Raw genomic sequence first — 23,473 nt, 5'->3', positions numbered from 1 at the left:
TCTTGAACAGATCTCTGGTTCTTCCCATTCTGTTGCTTTCCTCTATTTCTTTGCATTGCTCGTTTAAGAAGGCCTTCTTGTCTCTCCTTGCTGTTCTTTGGAAATCTGCATTCAATTTCCTGTATCTTTCACTATCTCCCTCGCATTTTGCTTGCCTTCTCTCCTCCGCTATTTGTAAGGCCTCGTTGGACAGCCACTTTGCTTTCTTGCATTTCTTTTTCATTGGGATGGTTTTAGTTGCTGCCTCCTGTATAATGTTGCGAGCCTCCATCCATAGTTCTTCAGGCACTCTGTCCAGCAAATCTAAATCCTTAAACCTGTTCCTCACTTCCACTGTGTATTCATAAGGGATTTGGTTTAGATGTATCTTACCTGTCCAGTGGTTTTTCCTACTTTCTTCAGTTTAAGCTTGAATTTTGCTATAAGGAGCTGATGATCTGAGCCACAGTCAGCTCCAGGTCTTGTTTTTGCTGACTGTATAGAGCTTCTCCATCTTTGGCTGCAGAGAATATAATCAATCTGATTTCGATGTTGCCCATCTGGGGATGTCCATGTGTAGAGTCGTCTCTTGTGTTGTTGGAAAAGCGTGTTTGTGATGACCAGCTTGTTCTCTTGACAGAACTCTATTAGCCTTTGCCCTGCTTCGTTTTGATCTCCAAGGCCAAACTTGCCAGTTGTTCCTTTTATCTCTTGATTCCCTACTTTAGCATTCCAATCCCCTATAATGAGCAGAACATCCTTCTAGGAAAAGGCTATTCAGCAGCCATCTGGTGTGCAAAGACACACAAGGTTGCAAGAGATTTTCATTCTGTTTTATAGCTTCCACATTTGGGGTGGTTGGTTGGCTTTATTGATACATGGAAAAGCACCAGACAATCCAGACCCAAACATCGTCTGTGTTGCACATGCCCACCCCTTCGCCTTCCCAGTCAGAAAATGTCCCAAGGTTGTGTATATACATGCAGTCGTTCCACAAAGAATCAGAAAAGGCCGCTGAGCTTCTAGCAAGTGCCCCATGGCACATTATGCTTTTGTTTTTTAAAAAGTTGAGAGTTCATATATTTCATTTTGATGACAGCTATCCTATAAGCCGTAAGTTGGTACTGGGTGGTGTGAGAAAAATGATTGACATGTATGGACTGGAATGCAGATTTGATTAACATGTAAAATACCTGGGCCATGGTACACCTGAACAGGTAATGGCGAACCCAAATGCAGAAGGTAACAGCTAATGTCTATGCATTAATTGGTCACAACACCCATTTGCACACAGGCTCCTCTGGGTCATCCTTTCATGCTCTAGAATGTCATCATCTTAACAGCTTGCTTTCATGGTGCAAGGCTTTCCACGTGTGACCACACCAAAGCATCGTCCCACTTTAACCTGCCAAGGAGCCAACAGCCTTCTTCCCTGCTACACCCACAGTCAGGAGCCCTTTCGAGACGAAGTCTATTTTCTGTACCTTTATGATACTCTGACAGGTAGAGAGTGGCAGGCCAACCAGACTGGTCCCGTTGATGGACATGATTTGGTCCCCTATGTTCAGCTTCCCCGATTTCTCAGCTGGTCCTCCATGCATCATATTTGCAATGATAACAGTAGGCAGGATGGATCCCCATCCGGACTCTACAATTACCACACCCAGAATTTCTCCCTTCTGCTTCTCAATGAAAACCTGAATGAGGAGAACAAAAAACGAGAACAACCTGAAACCTTTCTCCTCTATGAAACCTACAGAATAAATGAAACTGCCTTCAAGCACACACACTTCTCTCTTGCAACTAAATCAGTGAAGGCATCTGGAAGATTTACATCAATAAAAATATGTATAACATTATTATCTGTGCAACAGTGGAGTGGAATAAAGCAAAGGAACTCAGCAGGATTATTATTATGGGTTTAAATGACTACGAATTACATCTTCATAAAGTTATTTTTCTACAAAGTTTAGCACTGTATCTCTCAAGCCAGTTTCAAACATAGCGTTTTTGAAACGAGCTCTTGCAACCCCATGTTACAACTACATAAGTGATAATAATAATAATAATAATAATAATAATAATAATAATAATAATTTATTACGGCCATAGGCCCATACAGATAAAAACAAGACATAAATAACAGCTTGTGCACGTGGGAACAAACAGCTGCTAAAACACTACTATAACAATAAAATACTATAAGATGGAATGGCATACTACGCCTTAATTAGCTTGTGGTGCTCCTTGGCAACGCTTTTGGGTAAGGACAGCGACCAGGAACCTAGCCACTTTCAGGGTCGTATGGGTATCCTTATCCTGCAAGATTTGGGCAAGGTGGAATTTTGGTGGGGTACCCTCTAGTTTCTGTATGATTGATCCCAACAAATTTGCCCGTGGCACCTTGAATAAGGGGCAAGTGAACATAATGTGCTGAAGCGACTCCGGCGTCTCCTTATCACATTCGCACATGGCGGAGGCTTGGCCCTTTGAGAATCTATGTCTCAGGACATTGGAGGGAAAAACGTTAAACCTCGCTTTGGTGAAGGCCAGCCTATGGGCAACAGTCGAAAGAGAGGAGAGGTATGATGGAACGCGGTGAGTTAAAGTGATACCAATGTTCTGGGGCGAACAAACACCTCCCCCCAGCATATAATTTCGCTGTAAATCGATGTCATCCAGTCTTTGGCAGATCAGTCTTTGAGCAGTGATTTGATCTAGTTTTAGGGAATCTAAGGGAGAGATTCCATAGCTCAGGAGTTTGGCATGAATTCTACTAGTCCAAAGGCTGGAGAATTCATCTCGCCATAAGCATTGGACAAGGTACTGGTCTGGTAATCTATGCCACAATGATAACCAATAATTGAAGACTTGCTTCCACAGGCAAGTTTCTAAGGATGCGATCTTCAATTCTAGTCGCATGGCTGCGTTGCTTACGCACGGGGGGAGCATTAGGAGCCGACGTAGGAATTGGCTTTGCAGAGTCTCAAGAGGAGCAAGGTCTGACATCACGGCCCAGAGCGGGGCAGCATAAGCAAGCACGGGTACCATTTTTGCCTTGAACACCTTTAGGGCCGAGGGAACATGCAAAGCTCCATCCGAAAAGAAAAATCGGAGGAGCGCATATGACAGAGTTTTGGCCTTGTTAAGGAGGTGTTAAATATGCGCTTTCCACCCCAAATTATACTGAAAAATAACTCCTAGGTATTGAAATTTTAGGACTTGCTCTATTTTTGCTCCACCAAGCTTCCATTCGTATAATCTCCGACTTCTGGCGAAAATCAGAATCTTAGATTTAGCATGGTTGATGGTTAATTGGTTGAGTTGACAATACGTGGCAAAGATCTTCAGAGCTCTGGTTAGTCCAACACGTGTATAAGATAGAATTACCGCGTCGTCCGCATATAAAAGGAGTGGACAGCGGTAATCCGCTAGTCTAGGCGCATGTGTACTTGGAGATGCGTTGACTAGGGGTGCTCGCATGTCGCTGATGAATAGATTGAATAGGCAGGGAGCCAATATACATCCTTGGCGCCTACATAAGTGAAAATTCTGAATGCATTAACACAGCAGGCCAAATATTTGAAAGCTGTTCCTTAAAAAAAAAAAAAAAACATGGCAGATGGTAATCAATTCAATCTTGATGAATTTAGCACTATCCTAAAAATATAGAAAAGTGGGGTGTGAGAGGAGGAAAGACGCTGCTGATATCCCATGAGTGGAGAAGCAGGGACAGAAGTCATTCTTGAGGAACTCCAATGGCTGTATAATTGTTACTAGAATTGGGCTGCTCAGGGGGTTATTAGCTCAATGGCTTTGTTATTAGAAAGGGTACATACATCTTTGCAATTTTCAGACTTAGAGAAGTGGATCAGGTCATCATTGTACATGTCTTGGGTGTTGAGCAGGTCACTGTATTCCTTCTGGCTCAGGTCTTCTGGATTTATCCCATTGGCCCTCAAGAATTCCTGGTAGGCCACACTAAATGCCTGACCTATGGACTGTGCAATTAGCTGTGCCTGTAGAAGTTGCCAAAGGGGAAGGGGAATGAAACAGGAACAAAATCAGACATACCAAATTAGCTCACAAAATCAAGTGGAAGCTGGAAAAGCTTTAAAAATGATGCAACTACAGAACACACAACAAAATGATTCTTTTTTATTAGTGGTTGCTGAGTCATTTGGCTCACTAAGGGCCATGAGGTGGGCAAAATATAGTGAGGGCCATCATAAAAATTAACCTCTTGTTCCTCACTTGCCTAGGGTCTCCTCAAGTACATCACTGCATAAGAGAAAAAGATCATTCCTAATTTGGGTCATACTTGCAATTTGTGTTTCTGGGTCTGCTCTGTATTCTTACCAGTTCTTATTCTCACCTACTCATACCCCAAGAGTAGTCTGGATGGCACCTTCCAAATGTCATGGAACAGGGGTCAGCGAACTACGGCCCAGGGGCTGGATGCGGCCCACCAGGCTCGTAAATCTGGCCTGCGGACCCTGCTGCCCGCTCAGTCAGTCCCTGCACTGGGCTAAATCGCTGTGGCATTTCCTTGAAAAGAAGCAAAGGACGCCTCGCTGCGCAGAGACTGACTTCTGCGATGCTGACGCAGCTTCGGATTGGCGGCAGGAAGTTCCCGCAGCTAATCCAAAGCCTCACCGCCTGTGCGCTTAGGTAAACCCGGCGCAGCCATGGACGGAGAGGCCTGCGGGCGGGGGGTCTGGGCCACGCCATGGGCATGGTGGCAGGTGTGTCACAGGGCTTCAGCAGGAGCTTGGCGCCCATCTCGGCGCTGCTGCTGGCGGCGAGCTCAGTGGCAGCACTGGAGCAGCTGGAGGGCAAGCTGCGTGCCGCCTGCTCGGCGCTCTGCGCGCGCAGCCTGCCTGCCGACCTGGCCTCGGATAATGGGCTGCAGCATGTGGTGCACACTGCCTGGGAGCTCTGAGGACGGGCCAATGGAGCGGCTGCTGCTCGTCAACAATGCCAGTGAGCAGGCGTCATTGAGATGTGCTCCTGAGTGCATGCAGAGGGTGTTCCTCCTCCAGGTCCTGAGGCAGCTGCGGGACCGGCCTGCAGGTATTTATATTTTTCTAAATATAGTCTGGCCCCCGACAAGGTCTGAGGAACAGTTGACTGGCCCCCTGATCAAAAAGTTTGCTGACCCCTGTCATGGACTATCACTTCAGCCCCAGCCATCATGGCCAAAGGTCAGGGATGATGGGAGTTGTGGTCTACCAACATCTGGAGGGCACCACAATGACTGCCTGTCCTGAAAGAAAGGAAGCATTTCTTCTTCCTCTCTTTGCTCTCTTCCTCTGTTGTCCTTGTTTCCATCTCAACCCATATCCAGCTGGGATCATCTGGGTCAGCTCTCCCCATCTGGCTGGTCACTCCAGTCATCAGTCACTGCCCACTCCCCAGATGACTGAAGAAGAGCCTTCTCTTGCACTGTGATCAGTAGTGCTTGCATTTGAAAGTGAGAGGAACAACTCTTTGCTCATTTTCAATGCAGAAACAATAAAGCTCCTTACATCCTCAGATTCAAAGACATGGCAGATCATTTTATACTGTCTCTTCCCATCCTGGGAGGGATGAGATGCCTCCACATTATCCTGGGAATTAGATCTTGGCATTCGCCTGCGAGCCATCAAGACGACTATATTCCCAATATCTGCAATGTAGGAAATGGTCCTCAGAGGATGATCCATCATAGTTTCCTAGAGAAGACAAACCCTTCCATTAGTGTTCTTTAGCACTAACACATAAGAATTTAAAAAACACTGGCATTCAGTGCACACAAACACTTACGTTTTCCACATTAAAGGGAATTTTCATCACCTCCTAAAAGCAAAGAACAGTAGAAGTTCCCACTTGCAAGATCTCGAATTGCAGCAGTATGAGGTCAGGATATCTATACCTCTTTGCAGAAGGCATAAGCTCATCTGATTTTGGACTACAGCAATCTAGCAGTACTTTTGAGTTATATTTGTAGCCCTATGCTCCCTCCCCCATAATACTTATTTAAACCTAAAATGCTAGAAGGCGTTTACAAATCTAGCATTTTATTCTTCCTTGTCAAACTGATATTTCTCGGCATAACTTTTATTTTTGACCTTTCTTAGAGTAAGCATCTGCAAAAATATTTAGCTCAAAAAAGTGGAGAAATAACCTTTGTGAAATGAATGACAAAAATAAAACAAAACTATGTTGATAGCTCCTTTTATAAAACATTCAGGGTGCAATGATCTTCCTGCCTCACTTCACCCCCTAATAAATGATCTAAAACATGCTACCTTCAGGTTAATAAAAGGAACAAATGCAAATAAAGAAATGGGTGATGAATCAATGATGATAAGACAACACTGTCTTATCTTGATAAAGTGATGGGTATTTGCTGTACCTGAGTGTCTGCATTCAGCACTTTTATTCTCTGCGTTGAAATGAAGAGGTCAACTTCTGTCATGGGCTGAGATTCACCTTCAGGGGCCTGCAATTAAGGTCAGAGTTAATCAGTAACAGCAACAACAAACAAGCATTTGAGGAGAATCCGTGAACAGAAGTGTGTTAGATCACAATTCAAAAAAGCCTTAGGACACAGTCATCAGAAGAGCAATGCAATATGTAGCATTAAGATAGCAGAAGCTAATGTTATGCATAGAGGTACGGAAGCTGTCTATAGGGGTACGAAATGTGAGTTACGAGCTCAAGTCAGTACTGTGCACAAAAGTGTTAATTCCCTACAAATCTCTTGCCCATTATCCCTGTTCCTTTAAGGGGAAGCTAGACTTGCGCTCTTGCACATATCCCTCCTCCGCTTTCCCACACATAGAAAGAAAGTACTGTGATGTTCACTGCCATAACTGGGAGCTCCCTGAGCCTATGAAGTGACCAAGAGATGCTTAGTGGGTTCAAGGAGAGCCTGAGTATACACAAACCTCTGGTATTTGTCTTGATTGTTAACTTCCTAATGTTGCAATCATGTCCTTCACCGGCAGTGGGGGGAACTCTATAATCCCATCTCTGTTAGAGGAGTAGTCAGCGTGGTGCCCTCCAGATGTTATGGGAGTCCAACTCCCATGCAAGCTGCCAGCCAACACAGCCTACAGTCAGGCAGGATGGGAGCTGAAGCCCAAGCAGGTCTGGGGAGCACCATGTTGGTTAGCTCTCTATTGCAGAGTGGTTATTTAACAGAGTTAAGGAAGGTGGCACAGAGAAGAAATGGACAAGGATATATACAGTGACCTTTTCTCAATGGCAGCCTTTTTATATTTGAATAATAATTTTGCATTAGGAAAATTTGGACCTTTTGTATATATCTATTTATAAATTGTATTTAATAAGTGAATGAAGGAATAACCTTGTCCTCAGTACCCCAGAAGAATGGGACAGGTAATTGCAAGGTCATGACCCCAAAGTGCCGAGCTCTTCTCTCCTTTGATGATTATACAAATGGGGCCCTCTTATTGTATTCTGAGACAGTCCAAAAACACTCCTTTTCACACATGCCCGTTTACATTTTTCCCCACTCATGGTTGTTCTGGCAAAAAGAGCATGTCACAAAGCCTGCAAAAATGGAAAAAATGGAAAACAAAAACGCCCAACACACCCCAAAGATCAGAGTCTGTGATGTATAATACAGGAATGTATGATGCAGTTCTGGTAGAAGAGTCCTTGTGGTCACTAGAGGCTAAACGGCTAGGAGCACAATTTCGTACAGTAAAAATTGGCCAAATTTTTAGAAAAGCACCTAAAAATTCCATTTAAATCCCACAATGATATGTATTTAGTAATCTTAGTATAGTATATAACTTTATGTCTATAAAGGTTTGGGTTTTTTTGCATCCAGCAATTTAATAACCTCCATGAAATCACATGAAACTACCGTTTAAACACAAGCTGAAATACACAGTTTTAGAAGCATATCATTTGATATATTTAAAACCTTTCTCAGTCAGCTCTATAGTTGGAAGATAGTTTTGGGGAAAGCCTATTTTCCATTTAATTAAACCTTTCCATTACCCTACTTTGCATTACTCTACTAACATGAAATGGCTAATGGTAAACAACAAAGAGTAAACCATGCTACCGGTTATTTGAAAAATGTCAATTTATGGGGGTTCAAACAAATTGTAAGAAAAGGTTTGCTGGATACAGAATTTTTTAAAATAAAATGTGAAAATCAAAAGTAAGAAATGCAAAAACAAAACAAAAAACAAAAACAAAAAAACAGGAAAAACATCAAGCTGATGAGTTTGTACTGCACCTTCTTTCTGCTTTTGGCTAATTTCTGGGCCATCTGCTTAGCATGTAATAAACAGAGACAGGAGAATAGTTAGAGAGGTACTTTCAGAGACTCCAAGTCAAGGAGGGATCTAGAACATCAGGACTAGGACTGCCATCTAGCCAAATTAAGTTCTGCTTCATAATTCAAATTTCACACAGGAGAGTAAAGTTTTATAAAATAACCCTGTACATAGACACCAGTCGAGAGAGGAAGGCAGACAGACAGACAGAAAAAGGAAAACATTATGCTCAGTAACTTTTTTTTTTAAAAAAAGACTAGCTGTCTTAAAGGAGAATCTACTGTTGAGAGAGAAATAATTCTGCTAAAGAGCAAATTCAGCTGTTGCTACTGAATACATATGAAACATCATTTCTTAAATCCACAAGAGAAAAGTTATCCAGCCCTGGCACTCCAATACAGCCAAACTCCATCCAATCCTAAACATGGTACTAGAACTCAATATAAACAAATGAGTCTTATTTTTGTGGAGGCTGCTTGAAAACATCCTCAGCCAGATGGTTTGCCATGTAGATCCTTGGCCTCCACTTCCAAGGAGAAAAAGATGCTCACCCTTCAGCTTGCCCCCTGCTCTACACACACAGAGTAGTTGTCCTGCAGAGGATGTTGCAAGCCACCTCCACTTGGCAGCTGCAACTGTAAACCAGCCTTTGGGCAACTGACAAATGGCTATTCTACTGGAGGGCTCCTGAGCCCCCACAGCCTCCTGGTGGCAATTGGCATGAGCATGGCAGATTTTTTAAAAAATCGTCCCCCGCCAGATGAGCAGCACTGCGAGGAAATGGTGTGCCTCTGTCAACTCCTATACTGGGTCTTCGATGTGTATGTGCTAAAGGATCACACCATAAGGAGGATGCCTACGACCAAGGCCAACTGTCTAGGATTCCAGGTATTGTGTACTATATGAATGGCTAGCAGCCATTTGGGCCCACAAGGAGGAGATGTTTTGACACAAAACTGACTTGAAAACTGATCAGAGACGTGGCACAAAGCGGCTGTCTCCCAAACCAGGCCCATCAACCTTCCACACAGAGACTTAGGTGCCACACTAACAAAAATATTGAGAATTCATTCCAGATCTTTCACAAAAGTTGATTTTTGTTTGTGTGGCAGGATTTTTTTTTTTGGGGGGGGGGTTTACATTATTTCTAACTGAACAATGATAACATGTGAATGCATGCCAAAAAAATCCAGAAAATCTCAGCAGCTCTACTGCTACAAATGGTAAACACAGAAACCCTGAATGTGGAGCTGAGGCATAATCTAGGAGGAGTGATTGTACAGATGGCTAGAAAGAACACAAAGATGTGGGTCTAGACAGAAGTATTTCTGTTGTGTCCCTTCCATGCTGTGCTCTAGAGACACACACTCCTTTGGGGAATGGCCATTCTGAGGCACCAAACAGGAGACTGAACAATCCCAATGAACCAAGCTGGTGCAGTGACCCCCTCCTGACACCAGTACTGTTGCTGCCCACCCCTGCTGGGCCAGAGGGGAAGGGCAAGGTCAGGAACACCCAGCACCCTTGAAGCTGTGAAGGTGGTTAAAGACTTCAATGAACCACTAATGGGCCAGAACCATCCAGGCCTCCCCAGCCACTCAATGGGCCAGGGGCTGAGGCACAGGGGCAGCAGTGCTCCCAGTTACTGGCACCAGTACAAAGATAACAGTTTTGGCAGTTTGTGCTGGATAATACACAGGATGGATTTAAAATACTATTAAAATACATTTTTAAAAATACAAAATATACTGTACGTATCTATACTTCTTACAAATTCTGTGTTTATGTCAGATATCTACCAGAAAATACACAAAATGCCATTTAAAACTTCTTCAATCTTACCAGCACATTTTTGAAAAGGCTGCATAGATTCAACTTAGCACTACTGTATATCAGTATTTTTTTCCTCCCTGCATAGTAAATCCTCAATACCCATTCCATGGTCATCATGTTCGTGTGAGCATTCTTCTTGGGCTTGATCGCAATGCAATATATGTTAAAACAGCAAGACGGTGTATTCAGTCTCCCAAACCATCCTTCCTTCACCCTCCAACCCACCGCACCCCCCACAGGCCTCTCCAAACTATTCGGAAGTCGGCCTACAGGGCTGAACACTGTGGATGGGTTGGATAATCTGTGCCTAGAATAACGGTGGAAATATTAATTTCCCTCCAGAGACCCCTTTTGTTCAGATTATAAGGATTATGTAATAACGTCCACTGCTGTATGATGTCACCCGCAGAGCATGAAAACAACTTATTGTATATGAAAAAATGACCTGGCAAATTTTGGGGTCCAAACACAAATTACTACTAGCGTGCATTTCAGAAGGGAGTTTCGGCATGCACCATTCCTAGATTGAGCTTTGACTCTTCCATAGAGACAGACAGCAAGAAAGATTCCTCACCTTGATTCGGCTCACAGCTTCCTGAGCTTGCATCATCCTCACATTCTTGGACGGAGTTTTGTCTGAAAGAAGCTGAGTAGAGCCAAGGTAATTGGCAGCAAATATGATTCCATCAATTAAATCTTCAGGATCACAGGGTCCAGGAACTACAGGATGGAAAAATTGAATTACTGAGCAAAATGATGCTGCTAATGGGAAAGAGAGAGAACACTCCACTTCTGGTGCCAGAAGCAAAGGCTTTGGACTGGTTGAAATTCATCACGATAGCAAAAGATCAGATACAATGAGAGGAGACAAAGAGCGACCAGCCTCTCTGTCACAGAGACAGCACTTGATAATCCAACCTGACTCTTACATTTGCTCATTCAGTTGAAACAAAAGTTCACCCTGAAGCAAAATAATCTCAATGGATTTTTCTCTTTCCTTGTCAGAAAGGCACAAAGCACTGGCTTGGCCCCAACCCCACCTACAACCAGGGTTATATAACATCAGATAGGCTAAAAACAAGGTGCAAAATGACACACAGCTGAAAATGCAGCTTTCTGTGCATGTGCAGAAGCATACGGGAAGCTCAGTTTCTCCTGTGATGAGGACGCATCCAGTCGCCTTTCTGGTGTCAATGAGGCAGCACAGGCAGGGTTTCTCTGCAGCCACCTATTTGCTGAGCAATTGTGGCTTTACCAACGGAAGCTCTGCCCAGCTTCTTTGTGGAAGCAATGTCTCCTTTCCCCAGATATCACCTGCATCTTTCCAAGGTTTTCTCTGCAATAACAAAGGCCAGACACTGATATGTACCCAGCAAAGGCAATCCTAGAAAGAAAACATTAACCTAGACCCACACCTTGCCCCAAATGCAGTGGAGACTGGTCCATGCCAGTGAATGTCAAACTGCCCCACCAACCTCAGGCTAGCCCCCCCCCCCGACCTGCCTTACAACCGGTCCTGGGAGAATCATATTGGTGTTGCCCTTGTAGAACACAGGAGGAGGAAGATGGGGGAAAACTAAAATTAATTGGCTCTCGCTCCACTTAGCAGAGGGACTTCTTCCCTACAAGTCCCAGCAGCTGCCCCTGACCAAATAGCTCTCAACTCAGGAGATCCTAAAAGGTATCCATAACCTGTTAAAAAACTACCTTAGCCTTAACTCAGTTTAGCTGGACTAACTACAAGTCTATGACTAGTTCCTAAAATTATTTGACAGATGATTTGTTTTTTGTGTTAAATTAACTGGCTTGTTCCTACAAAGTACATACAGTTTTGCACATGACAGCAACACAGTGTACTCCTTTGGACAGAATATTCCAGCTTAGTCATATAGTCCTGGTGCAGGGAAGAGAAAATACAACAGTCTGGCTAACAAACAACACAGCTTGATCTGCAGGCCAATGAGATCTTTTTTGCTTCCACTGCCCCCAGAGGAAAAAAGGGTACATTATAACTCAAATATGAGAAGAATCAAAAGAAAGGATATGCATGTGTGTGAGAGATAACTGTGGGACTTCTGTATTCACTTTCCACTTTAGGTGTTCCCACTGCCAATAACCCAGTGTTACAAGCAGAAGTACAGTCGCAAAAAGAGAAAACAAATGTTATCATTGTTCTCTCCCATGCAGGTTACGGATTCTAGCCTTTTCTGGCATTCCAAGCCAGATGATCTTCAACACAATGCAACTTCTCTCTTTGAGAATAGATTTACAATTAGGTTGAGCACTCTAAATCATAGTCTACTTGACATCTTTGAAAGCAGGAATTCAAATTGGAAACCTGGCTTATTGTAAATCATGTTTGTGCTTTAAATGTTCAACGCCCTTGCTCAGATTGTATGAATCATAGAACTGTAGAGTTGGAAGGGACCCAAGGGTCATCCAGTCCAACCCTCTGCAATGTAGGAATCAGCTGAAACCTCCGAGGAAGGAGGGTCCACAACTTCCCAAGGGAGACAATTCTACTATCAAACAGCTCTTACAGTCAGAAAATTCTTCCTGTTTAGTTGGAATTTCATCCTTGTAACTTGAAGCCATTGGTTCAAGTCCTACCTACCAGGGCAGGAGAAAACAAGCTTGTTCCCTCTTCCATGTCATAGGGCTTGGTTTCCAGACCCTTGACTATCTTGGTTGCCCTGCTCTGCACACCTTCCAGCTTGTCAACATCCTTCTTAAATTGTGGTGCCCAAAATTGGACACAGTATTCTAGGTGTGGTCTGAGCAAGACAGAATAGAGTGGGACTATTACTTCCCTTGACCTGGACACTAGACTTCTGTTGATGCAGCCTAGAATAGCATTAGTTTTTTTGCTGCTACTTCACACTGTTGACATGTTAAGCTTGTGGTCCACCAAAATCCCTAGATCCTTTTCACATGTATGGCAAGTAAGCCAGGTGTCCCCCATCCTATATTTGTGTATCTGGTTCTTTCTGTCCAAGTGCAGAGCCTTACGTTTGACCTTGCTGAAATTTATCTTGTTAGTTTTGGCCTAGTTCTCCAACCTGTTAAGGTCATTTTGAATTCTGATTCTGTCTTCTGCAGAACTAGCCACCCCTCCCAGTTTGGCGTTATCTGCAAATCTGATGAGCATCCCCTCAATTCCCTCATCCAAGTCATTTATAAAAGCATTGAACAACAATGGACCCAGGACAGAACCCTGTGCCCCCCCCCGCCCCCCCGCCACTTCTTGCCAGGGTGGTGAGGAACCATGAATGAGCACTCTTTGAGTTCTGTCAGTTAACCAGCTACAAATCCAACCAAAAATCTTAAAAAATGATTTATGCTGAAAAATGTAAAAGCATAGAGTGTGTAATAGATAATTCCACAATACAAGAAGAATTTGTGGGGGTTGAGACAAAACACTGTCAACTGAAAAACAACAACCATCAATAAACAAATTAGTATTCAATAAAACATAATTTTAATGATGCAATCCGTTAACCAATTCAGCTGCATGCACACAATTATAAATAGTCCATAAGTTAGTCCAATACTATCCATGTTTCCAGTGGGCTTAATGGGATTTATTTGTTGCTAAGGACGTTATAGGTCTGCAACCTAAGGCAATTTATAATGTTCACAGAGGATATATTTTCGGGCAATAGTAGAGACATCAGAATATAAAGAATAATGTTCTGAACAAAAGTCAGAACTGCACAGTGTTGGACTAAGACTGACCCAACCTCCACTGAGCCAAGAATCTTACACCAGGGGCAGACACTCTCCACCTAACTTGCCTCACAGGGTTTTTGAGGGTGGGAGAAGACCCAGGGACCCTCTCCTAAGCTCTTTGGAGGAAAGGTAGGATATAAATGCAATAACTAAATAAATTTTAATGTACCTAAACCAGGGGTGGGCTAACCTGTTGTTGGACATCAAGTTCTATCAAACCCAATCAGCATGGCCAACAGTCAGGGAAGATGGGAGCAATATTTGGAGGGCCAAAGGTTATCCAACCTTTGGTTAAACAAAATACAAATTTACGTACTCATTAAGTAGTTTACTGGTTACTGGTTTACTGGTTGTGCAACTGAAGGCTAATATTCAGGTGACCATTAACATCGGCATATAAAAGCCCCCAGAGAGCTTGTTCGCACAAGACATTAGGACAGAATCGAGCATATAGTCAAAAGCATGCAGACAACATTATTGTCACTATTAGTTTTAATTGTGATTATTAATATTCACAAACAAAACTGCCTGAAAATGCTTTTAGGCCCCAATCCATGTTGGACATAGTGCACCAACACAAGCATGTTAGCAAACTGGATGTATTAACCCCAAATCCAAGTGGTGTCCTGGCCCTTCCAGAAGGGCTCCCAGTGGAGGGAGGGACGAAGATCCATTTCTGCTTATTTCCCTTCCCTCCTTGCAGTTTCCAGCACAGCAAAACAATTGATTCCATAGAGTTGGGAGCCCTTCAAAACAGCCTGGTGTGTCGAAGGGGATACAGGAAGCTTGGAGCAGGGAGGGGAAGAGGAAGAAATTGGCAAAATGTGGCTCTCACCTTGTCTTCACTGAATTGAATGCCCTTCTGTGACATTGGGTCATCTTCCTCTGGCTGAATTTGGCCTGGAGGCAATGAGAAGCTGAACCCAATGCAAAGCTTAAAAGAGGAGGTGGGGTTTCTCTTAGAGGAGGTCCACATGGACCAAGGTAGACATGATGAGTACAAGGATTTTTCTTTACGAAATAGCAGCCCCAGGACTACAGCATGGGAGAAGACACTTTTTTTAAAAAAAGAACTTTGCCCATGCCATTGTCCCTACATGGAGGACTCTGAATTATCATTGTCATCCAGACAGACATCAATGAGGGCTTTTCTCCTGAGGCAAATATCAGTTGCAGTGTGTAGGGAGAGATCCAGTTTGTGACTACAGTAGGAGCAAGAGGAACAAGCTACGCTAGAACCTTCTCCCTGGTGTGCCTGGGTTGTCTTTCTTAAACTTGCAAGTTTTGTTTCTAATGTGACAAAGCTTCTCCACCGAGTGCTGGCAAAAGCAGCAGAGGCCCTACATTCTGCTCTGTGTGCAGAGAACAAGCACTTGAGAAAGTTGTTCTCCCTGGAGAACAAGCACTTGAGAAAGTTACTAAACAGATTGTGTGAACGGATTAACACCTGTTTTTAACTCACATTGCACTTATATGAAAAGGTTTTAAAACTTAAAGAAAGAGAGAGAGATTTTGATAGCTTACCTTCAACATAGGTTGGGAAAGAAGCCAAGCTTTTTCTTGACTGTAATTAAGACAAACAGGATATCAAACTAAGCTAAGCATGCTGAGGTATGCATTAAAAAGCCTTTCATGCAGAACTGGCAAAGTTATTCATCACACACTGCCAGTTGTTACCCGATCTCTGTGGACAGCCTAGTAAGAAATATGTATACATATTTCAAAGGATCGGTTAATTATTAAGAAGTTATCCTAGAGTGTAGTCTAGACCATTAGCATCAATAAAGCATTTCCAGGCTGCCTTTCCTACGAATGACAGATTTTTAAAGTTCCAAAGATGTCACAAACATTTATCATGTCATGAACAGAAACAAAAAAACTAAAGAGACTCTGGCAATGTCTTCAGGGTCTTAGGCTTACATTTATGCGAAATAACTTCTTAGTAATCTCGCTCATTTCTGAAGTTTAGATAAACTGGTAGTTTTAAGGTAAAAATTAATCCACTTTGATTGAACACAAACAATCCCTAAACACACAAAGAAACACAATGGGACTTACTTCCAAGTAAACACAGGAAATGTTTAAAATCCATAAAATACAATAAAACTGAAGCTACAGTTTGATTAGGTCCTATAGAACAGCATCTTGGAACAAGAAAATAACTAGTAAAGAGAAAAATGTCAAATAGAAGTATCAATTACTACCAAATAACGGAAGACCTCTTGCTGACAAGACACTTTCAGGAAATTAAGTACTGGTGTGAGATTGTGACATTTATTTCCACCAGGGAACCTGCTTCTGCAGCCATTTGATCTATTGCAATGCCTCTATTTTTGATACTCCGACTCCAATATCCTTTTAAATAATTCATCCAATTGCCATGAGCAGATTAAAGTGGTTTATCTTCTGGATTCAAGTAAGCAGAGATAATAAAGCAGCAGAACAACAAAGAGCATTTCTGAGAAAAGCTTAGTGGTATAAAACACACAGCCTTCAATTAACTGATATAAAAGCTTTACTATTATTATAGCTATCATTATTACTATAAATCTTGATTCTTTCCTTCAGAGAGAGTAGTTTTTACAAATATCTATTATCCTTCAGAACAAATATTTGTTACAAATACATTTGTGTAATCTCCTGACTGATACTCCCTCCATTTAGGCATTTGGCTTTATAGAAAAAAATCTGTGCAGAAGCGAAACATTTCATATCTCACTAAATGGCTGGAGAAAGGAGGAGAGAGAGAGTACATGATACCTTTTGAGAGTAACTTCATACTGGCACATTCCTTAACACGATAAGTGTCAGCCTGCCCTGAGAAACTGTGATTGGTATTTTTTAATTAAAAATTATTCTTAAGAAAGCTATTTCCCCAAATGGACAGAATAACTGTGTGCAGTTATTCAGAATATAGCTCTTAGGTTTGGCTGACACTGATATATCCTTCAGATTTCAGGAAAAGAGCAAATATGTCCAAATGCCTGGAAATTTTGAGAGGGAAGTACCCCAACTTTAACATCTTGGTCAACTGAGCCTGAGGGGGTGGGACATCTGCATTTCCACTTTTAGAAGAGAGATTCCTGAGGTTCATGTCTCCATAGTGTGTCCAGGCAGGTGAAGCAGAAATGATTCAGTTCTGACTTTGCACAGCTAGAAAGTCTAGTGCCAATGAATTCCAAGGAATCAGTATCACTGCTGCCTTTAAGGAGCACATTTTATGTGCTCTTTGGAAAAGATGCCCACCCCTCAAAAAACCCACATCAAATATTACTAGTAAGCAGACACTATAAAGAATTCTACTGTTAACCTATTAGGACAAAGCATTTCAAAGTAAAGTAACGGGCATGTCTTTGGGCAGCGGATTGTAGTACTATGGAAATTGGACTCTGCTTTGAGGAAAGCCATTTGGAAAGTGTTGTGGCAATTCTCATTTCTCCCCTGAGGAAGGTGCTGCTGTTTGTTAAAAAAGAACTGTGGGAATATCTCTAATATACTAAATTTAGGAATAGTTATCAGTGATTCCAGCAGTGCTTACATCCAAGGCCTCCAGTCTATTAAACATAACACTACCTAATAAAAGCTGCATTCCTAAATCAGATTGGATTCAAATCTACTGGTGAATACATGTATTGCAGACTGCAGCCTAAATCTAAAAAGCTTATTGCTTACTATAAATAAATCATTTTTTAAAAGATTGTTTAATGCACAGAACACAATTAAGGAGTCCTAAATATGGGGAACATTTCCAGTAAAACTACTGCTTTTAAAAAGACTTGAACTCTACCTCCTTCTTGGTGGGGGTTTCTGCTGTTCCACAGACATCTTGGTGATGCTGCAGACCTGATGATTCAGCGCCTCGTGGGGAAGATGAATCAGGAGATGGAGACTAGACAGAGAAAAGATACACAATGAAATAAAATGCTGACAGAACAATAAATGGTATTTGTTGCTTTGAGATTGAGGACTGGGCAAAGGGTTCCAGCAAAATTAAACATGCAGCATTTCATGGAATTATATTCAGATTTATATTTTCTTAGAAGCAAGTCCTATTAATTTTAGGTCTGCATAAATGTAAATAATAAAATTATTGTTGAACCACTAATTTTTTTTTGGGGGGGGAGCTGCAGATATGGGCAAAAGACAATGCAAGAAAACTGTACATTAATAAGTACATTAGGAAAAAGTACATTAGTAAGAAGTGGGACATATGATTTTCAACCCGCCTGTAGTGAGTTTTGGCTTAATACTGCTGATAAATATGTAATTAAGCAGCAAATTAAATTAAAGCCCATGACTGAGGCAACAACAAATCCAGACATTAAAACCCTCCCAAGTCATGCCTGAGAGAAAGCTGTTTATCAGGCTGTTTGTATAAACAGCACTTTTGTGGCTGGATATCTTTTTCTTCTTTAAATCTTTACTTCTGGTCAAATTCAATAGAAAGTAAAATCAGAGAGCCAAGCTTACATTGAAAATATGAGGACAACCATGTAATACAAAACTGAGTTCTAGTTTATACAATGTAATCAGAAGTAAAAGGTAAAAAAAGTAAAGGACCCCATGGACAGTGAAGTCCCGGCAAAGGTGACTACGGGGTGCAGCGCTCAGTGTAATCAGAAGTATGGAAGCAGAGAAAGATTTTTGAAAATTATTACTATTAGTATTTAAAGCCTTTTTATCTTGCTCTTTGGTTGGGGGAAAGAACTCTGACAGCAGCTTACAAATATCAGTAAAACAACAGAAATTACATTATAGGTGACAAATCAAACCAACTCGGTTCTTATTTCTTTTACCATGCGGAGTCCTTCCAGGCTGCAGCTCTCCTCCTCTTTCCCCTTTGCCCCGCCTCGTGTCCCTCCCACCCCCCAGTCAAGGGGGCAACAATTCAGAGGAACCAAGCACTTCTTGGAGATGCAGAGAAGCCCCTTGAACCCACTCTCAAAACCTCCAGGGCTGAAGCCATGGGGATTTCCTTTTTTTTTAAAAAATAAATTTTTATTGGTTTTACAAATTTTTTTAAAACAATACAAACATAAAAAAGACATACAAACACGTATAATTTCATAACTTTTTTTTTTTCATAAACCTTGTTTCTCGGACTCCCCCATACCTCCCCTTTCTGCATCCCAATGTCCAAAATTTCCCAGCAACCTCTAAATAGTTCTGTCAAACATATGTCCTCTTAGTCTTTCCTTCAGTCTAATCTTATATCGCTGTAACCCTTTCTTTCTCAAAACCTCGACATTCTAACATTCATCAAGTTTATAATAGTCCTTAAGATAGATTTTAAATTTCTTCCATTCTTCTTCTGCCGTCTCCTTCCCCTGGTCGCGGATTCTGCCAGTCATCTCAGCCAGTGTCATATAGTCCATCACTTTCATCTGCCATTCTTCCAGAGTGGGTAGATCTTGTGTCTTCCAATACTTTGCGATGAGTATTCTTGCTGCTGTTGTAGCATACATAAAGAAAGTTCTATCTTTCTTTGACACCAATTGGCCAACAATGCCCAAGAGAAAGGCCTCTGGTTTCTTAGGGAAAGTACATTTAAGTACCTTTTTCATTTCATTATATATCATTTCCCAGAAAGCCTTAATCTTCGGGCACGTCCACCAAAGGTGATAAAAAGTACCTTCAGTTTCTTTACACTTCCAACACTTATTGTCAGGCAAATGATAAATTTTTGCTAGCTTGACTGGGGTCATGTACCACCTGTAGATCATTTTCATAATATTTTCCTTTAAGGCATTACATGCCGTAAATTTAATACCGGTGTTCCACAACCATTCCCAGTCAGCAAACATAATGTTATGACCAATGTCCTGTGCCCACTTAATCATAGCCGATTTAACTGTTTCATCTTGTGTATTCCATTTCAGCAGCAAATTATACATTCTTGACAAGTTCTTGGTATTGGGTTCTAACAATTCAGTTTCTAATTTTGATTTCTCCACCTGGAAGCCAATTTTCCTGTCTTGTTTGTAAACCTCCATTATTTGATAATAATGGAGCCAATCTCGTACTTTAGGTTTCAATTTCTCATGACTCTGTAATTTCAATTTATCTCCATCTTGTTCCAGAATTTCCCAATACTTTGGCCATCCGGCCTCCATATTGAGTTTCTTCAGTGCTTTAGCCTCCAAGGGTGACAACCATCTAGGGGTTTTGTTTTCCAACAAGTCTTTATATCTTATCCAAACATTAAACAACGCTTTTCTGACAATGTGATTTTTAAAGGACCTATGCACTTTGATTTTATCATACCATAGATATGCATGCCAACCAAATGTGTTATTGAAACCTTCTAAATCCAAGATATCTGTGTTCTCGAGGAGCATCCACTCTTTCAGCCAGCAAAACGCTGCTGCTTCATAGTACAGTTTTAAGTCCGGCAGGGCAAATCCCCCTCTTTCTTTTGCATCTGTAAGTACTTTAAATTTTATTCTGGGCTTTTTGCCCTGCCAGATGAATTTCGCAATGTCTTTCTGCCACCTCTTGAAACAGTCCATCTTGTCGAGAATCTGCAAAGTTTGAAACAAAAATAGCATTCTAGGCAATACATTCATCTTAATAACTGCAATTCGGCCTAACATTGACAGTTTCAAATTTGACCATATTTCTAGATCTTTACTAATTTCTGACCAACATTTTTCATAGTTGTCTTTATACAAGTTCAAATTTTTAGATGTCAGATGAACCCCTAGGTATTTCACCTTCTTAACCACTGTCAAACCTGTCTCTTCCTGAAATTTCTCCTTCTCCATGACTGTTAAATTTTTTTCTAAGACTTTAGTTTTTTGTTTGTTCAGTTTGAATCCGGCTACCTGGCCAAATTGTTGAATTATCTCCAACACCCTTTTCGTGCTAGTGTTTGGCTCTTGTAAGGTCAATACTAAGTCATCTGCAAAAGCCCTTAACTTGTAATGTTTAGCTCCGACCTGTACACCTTTAACCTGCTGGTCATTTCTAATCATATTCAGCAACACCTCTAGAACAGAAATGAAAAGCAATGGGGAAATTGGGCACCCCTGTCGTGTTCCTTTTTCTATCTTAAGTTCCTCAGTTATCACATTATTTACAATCAGCTTGGCTTTTTGTTCAGAATATATCGCACCCATACCATTCTCAAATCCTTGGCCTACCCCCATCCCATGAAGATTCTTTTTCATAAAACTCCAAGAAATATTGTCAAAGGCTTTCTCCGCGTCCACAAAAATCAGCACTGCTTTGGTGTTTATGTTCACCTCTAGCAATTCCAAAATGTCTATTATATTCCTTACATTGTCTGATAAATGCCTTTTTGGGAGAAAGCCTGAGCCATGGGGATTTCCTGGCTAGCCATCACCAGCGCTGCCGCAGCTGTGCCAGAGGCTGAAGGGCAGCTGGCAGGAGCCTGCTCACACAAGACATCTTTGGAGCAAAGGCCTGGTCTGGGGACCAGCTGCTGCCGACCTCTAAGCACAGGAGGAGGAGAGTCTGTCCTCCCCTCCCACCAAACACTGCTTTTTCAGGAAAACGGGGGTGGGGGTGGGAGTTCCCTTCCCATGTCCATTGCAGTTCATCTTACTTCCCTCTTGCCAATGCCTTCTTTCTATTTGCTAAAAGAAAAGCCGGAGGAGAGAGTGCTGAAGAGATCAGTATCACTCCATAAGTTTGCAGCGACTAACCAGAAGTGACAACGGGACAAAATAAATGTGGTTACACATTGTGAAAAGCAAACTCTCCCTCCACAGTCACTTAAAAATCTCACAAATAGCAGTTCTCTACAACCTACAACCATTTTAAAAAAATACACCACAGGTGCAGAGTTTTATTTTGAAAAATTATTCTATTCTTCTGTATCATTCACAACATTCTAGAACAACGGCTATATTCAGTAGCAAGGGCTGTATTCTTCGCAAGTATGTTGCTTGGATTTCTAATGCAGTATCCTTTGTACACTGCAACCTTTGCATCAGAAAAATGAATATTAAGCACCACTTGAATATACTTATTGTTCATAACTTAAAAAAATAAATTCAAAAATATTCTGTTTTCCCTATCATAATTGTTGTTATGGTAAGAACCAAAACACCAGAACAGATCCAAATTTCAAAAGAAAATATCCAAGATGCTTCTGGATGCTCCTACATCATCCATACATAGAAATGTCAGAGCAACACAACATTAACCTTATTAAAAGTTTGGAATTGTGCAGACAGAACACCTTCAGGGGTTAAGTAAAAAAAATCCTAAATTGACAGTTACTCTCTTGCTACAATTCACTTACCATTCTCCTAAGATACTCAGCCTGATACATCCAAAAATTCTCCATTTTGATTTTGCTGCTGTTCTGCTCAACTTCAGAGTTGTCTGCTAATTGCTAACAATCAAGTGCCACCAAATTACTTTTTCCAGTGGTGTTATGTGCCTGGAACTTGAAATTGAAGCCTGTAACAAGAGATGCTGCTAGTATCCTATCTATGTAGATTAATCTTATTTGATACTGAATGGTTGTCAAACACCCATACATAAGAAGGTCATTCTTCCTTAGCAAGCAGCTATTCCTTTCATTTATTGCCTTGAAGACATACATTTCTAGCAGAATTGCAGTACTATTGGTATCTTCTGAATAAGTAATAAATGATATTAATGTACAGTTAGGTGGTTAAAGTACAAAGATTTTTTTAAAAAGCAAGCATAATTTAAGAGCTATTATAGTTATGCAATCCCCCCCCCAGAAAAAAAGTTTATAACTGAAAGTAAAGCATAATTATAATTGGACCTGAAGTTAATAATGACTAGAGTGTCTCATTGTTTCCCCTCAAAGTTTGACTAAGTCCAGATCCAACCCAATGCACAGCCTGATCCTAGACATTTCATCTGATGATGGAATAGCCACAAGGACAAAGTGCTACCATAGTTCAGGGTTACTGGCAAATGTGATAGAATTCAGTTTTTCAAGCAGATTTAAAGCTTTTATTACAAGCCCTGAGCCTTTGGAGTAGATCAGACTAAGAATAAGGGTTCTTTAGTCCCTGCAGAGTAAGAAAGTCCCCATTTCTGTCTTCTGGCTAGTGAAGGCCCTTAGGAGGCATAGTCATAATATTTCCTTTTTCCCCTTCTTGCATTTTTCACAAAGTTAGAATAAATTGTCTATAGTAAAAATGTTCCTTTGTTTGTATGTCCAACCCTGGTCTTTGATTAAACTGGGCTTCTGATAAAGCTTTATACATATAAAAATAAAAAAAATGGAAAACCTAAAGCTATCCTTCAGATCTGTACTTTTGTAATATGAATCTTCCTCCTAGCTATGTCCCCGCATTCAAGACGATGTCTTCTTTTTTCAGGTTTCCATTTAAAGGGAAATTACCTAGGCTAGGAACCTCTTGTACTCGAGTCTATTTCACTTTTCCATTTTGGTGAACAAGCCATGAGGACTTGGTGCAAGCAGGAAAATAGTGAACATACATTTTATCTTTCCATATATTACTTGATTCTGAATTCTATGAACTGATATATATGTATTTGACATCTCAGTCTTAAATGCAGTGCACAAATACATAGAATCATAGAATCATAGAATCATAGTTGGAAGAGACCACGAGGGCCATCGAGTCCAACCTCCTGCCAAGCAGGAAACACCATCAGAG

The 23,473-nt window shown here is 41.3% G+C and overlaps 1 protein-coding gene across 9 annotated transcripts in view; it reads right to left on the bottom strand.

Annotated features, from left to right (window-relative positions):
• The window catches only part of APBA1 (amyloid beta precursor protein binding family A member 1), a 110,855-nt gene that overhangs the window by 11,115 nt on the left and 76,267 nt on the right, over positions 1 to 23,473 (bottom strand). For 6 of the 9 annotated variants that reach the window (XM_082241553.1, XM_082241552.1, XM_082241551.1 and 3 more), the window contains 9 exons: positions 17,629 to 17,730; positions 15,366 to 15,405; positions 10,687 to 10,832; positions 8,240 to 8,272; positions 6,377 to 6,463; positions 5,785 to 5,817; positions 5,508 to 5,693; positions 3,819 to 3,998; positions 1,464 to 1,676 (listed from right to left, as the gene is read on the bottom strand). In XM_082241553.1, the coding sequence (XP_082097679.1) occupies positions 1,464 to 1,676; positions 3,819 to 3,998; positions 5,508 to 5,693; positions 5,785 to 5,817; positions 6,377 to 6,463; positions 8,240 to 8,272; positions 10,687 to 10,832; positions 15,366 to 15,405; positions 17,629 to 17,730 (1,020 nt within the window). The remainder of the gene's footprint in view (positions 1 to 1,463; positions 1,677 to 3,818; positions 3,999 to 5,507; positions 5,694 to 5,784; positions 5,818 to 6,376; positions 6,464 to 8,239; positions 8,273 to 10,686; positions 10,833 to 15,365; positions 15,406 to 17,628; positions 17,731 to 23,473) is intronic. The other 3 variants (XM_082241555.1, XM_082241554.1, XM_082241556.1) reach the window with 3 other exon arrangements.

The sequence above is a fragment of the Podarcis vaucheri genome (assembly GCF_965113315.1).
Source record: "Podarcis vaucheri genome assembly, chromosome: 11".
Classification (NCBI taxonomy): domain Eukaryota; kingdom Metazoa; phylum Chordata; class Lepidosauria; order Squamata; family Lacertidae; genus Podarcis; species Podarcis vaucheri.
This window is presented reverse-complemented; position numbering and strand designations above follow the sequence as displayed.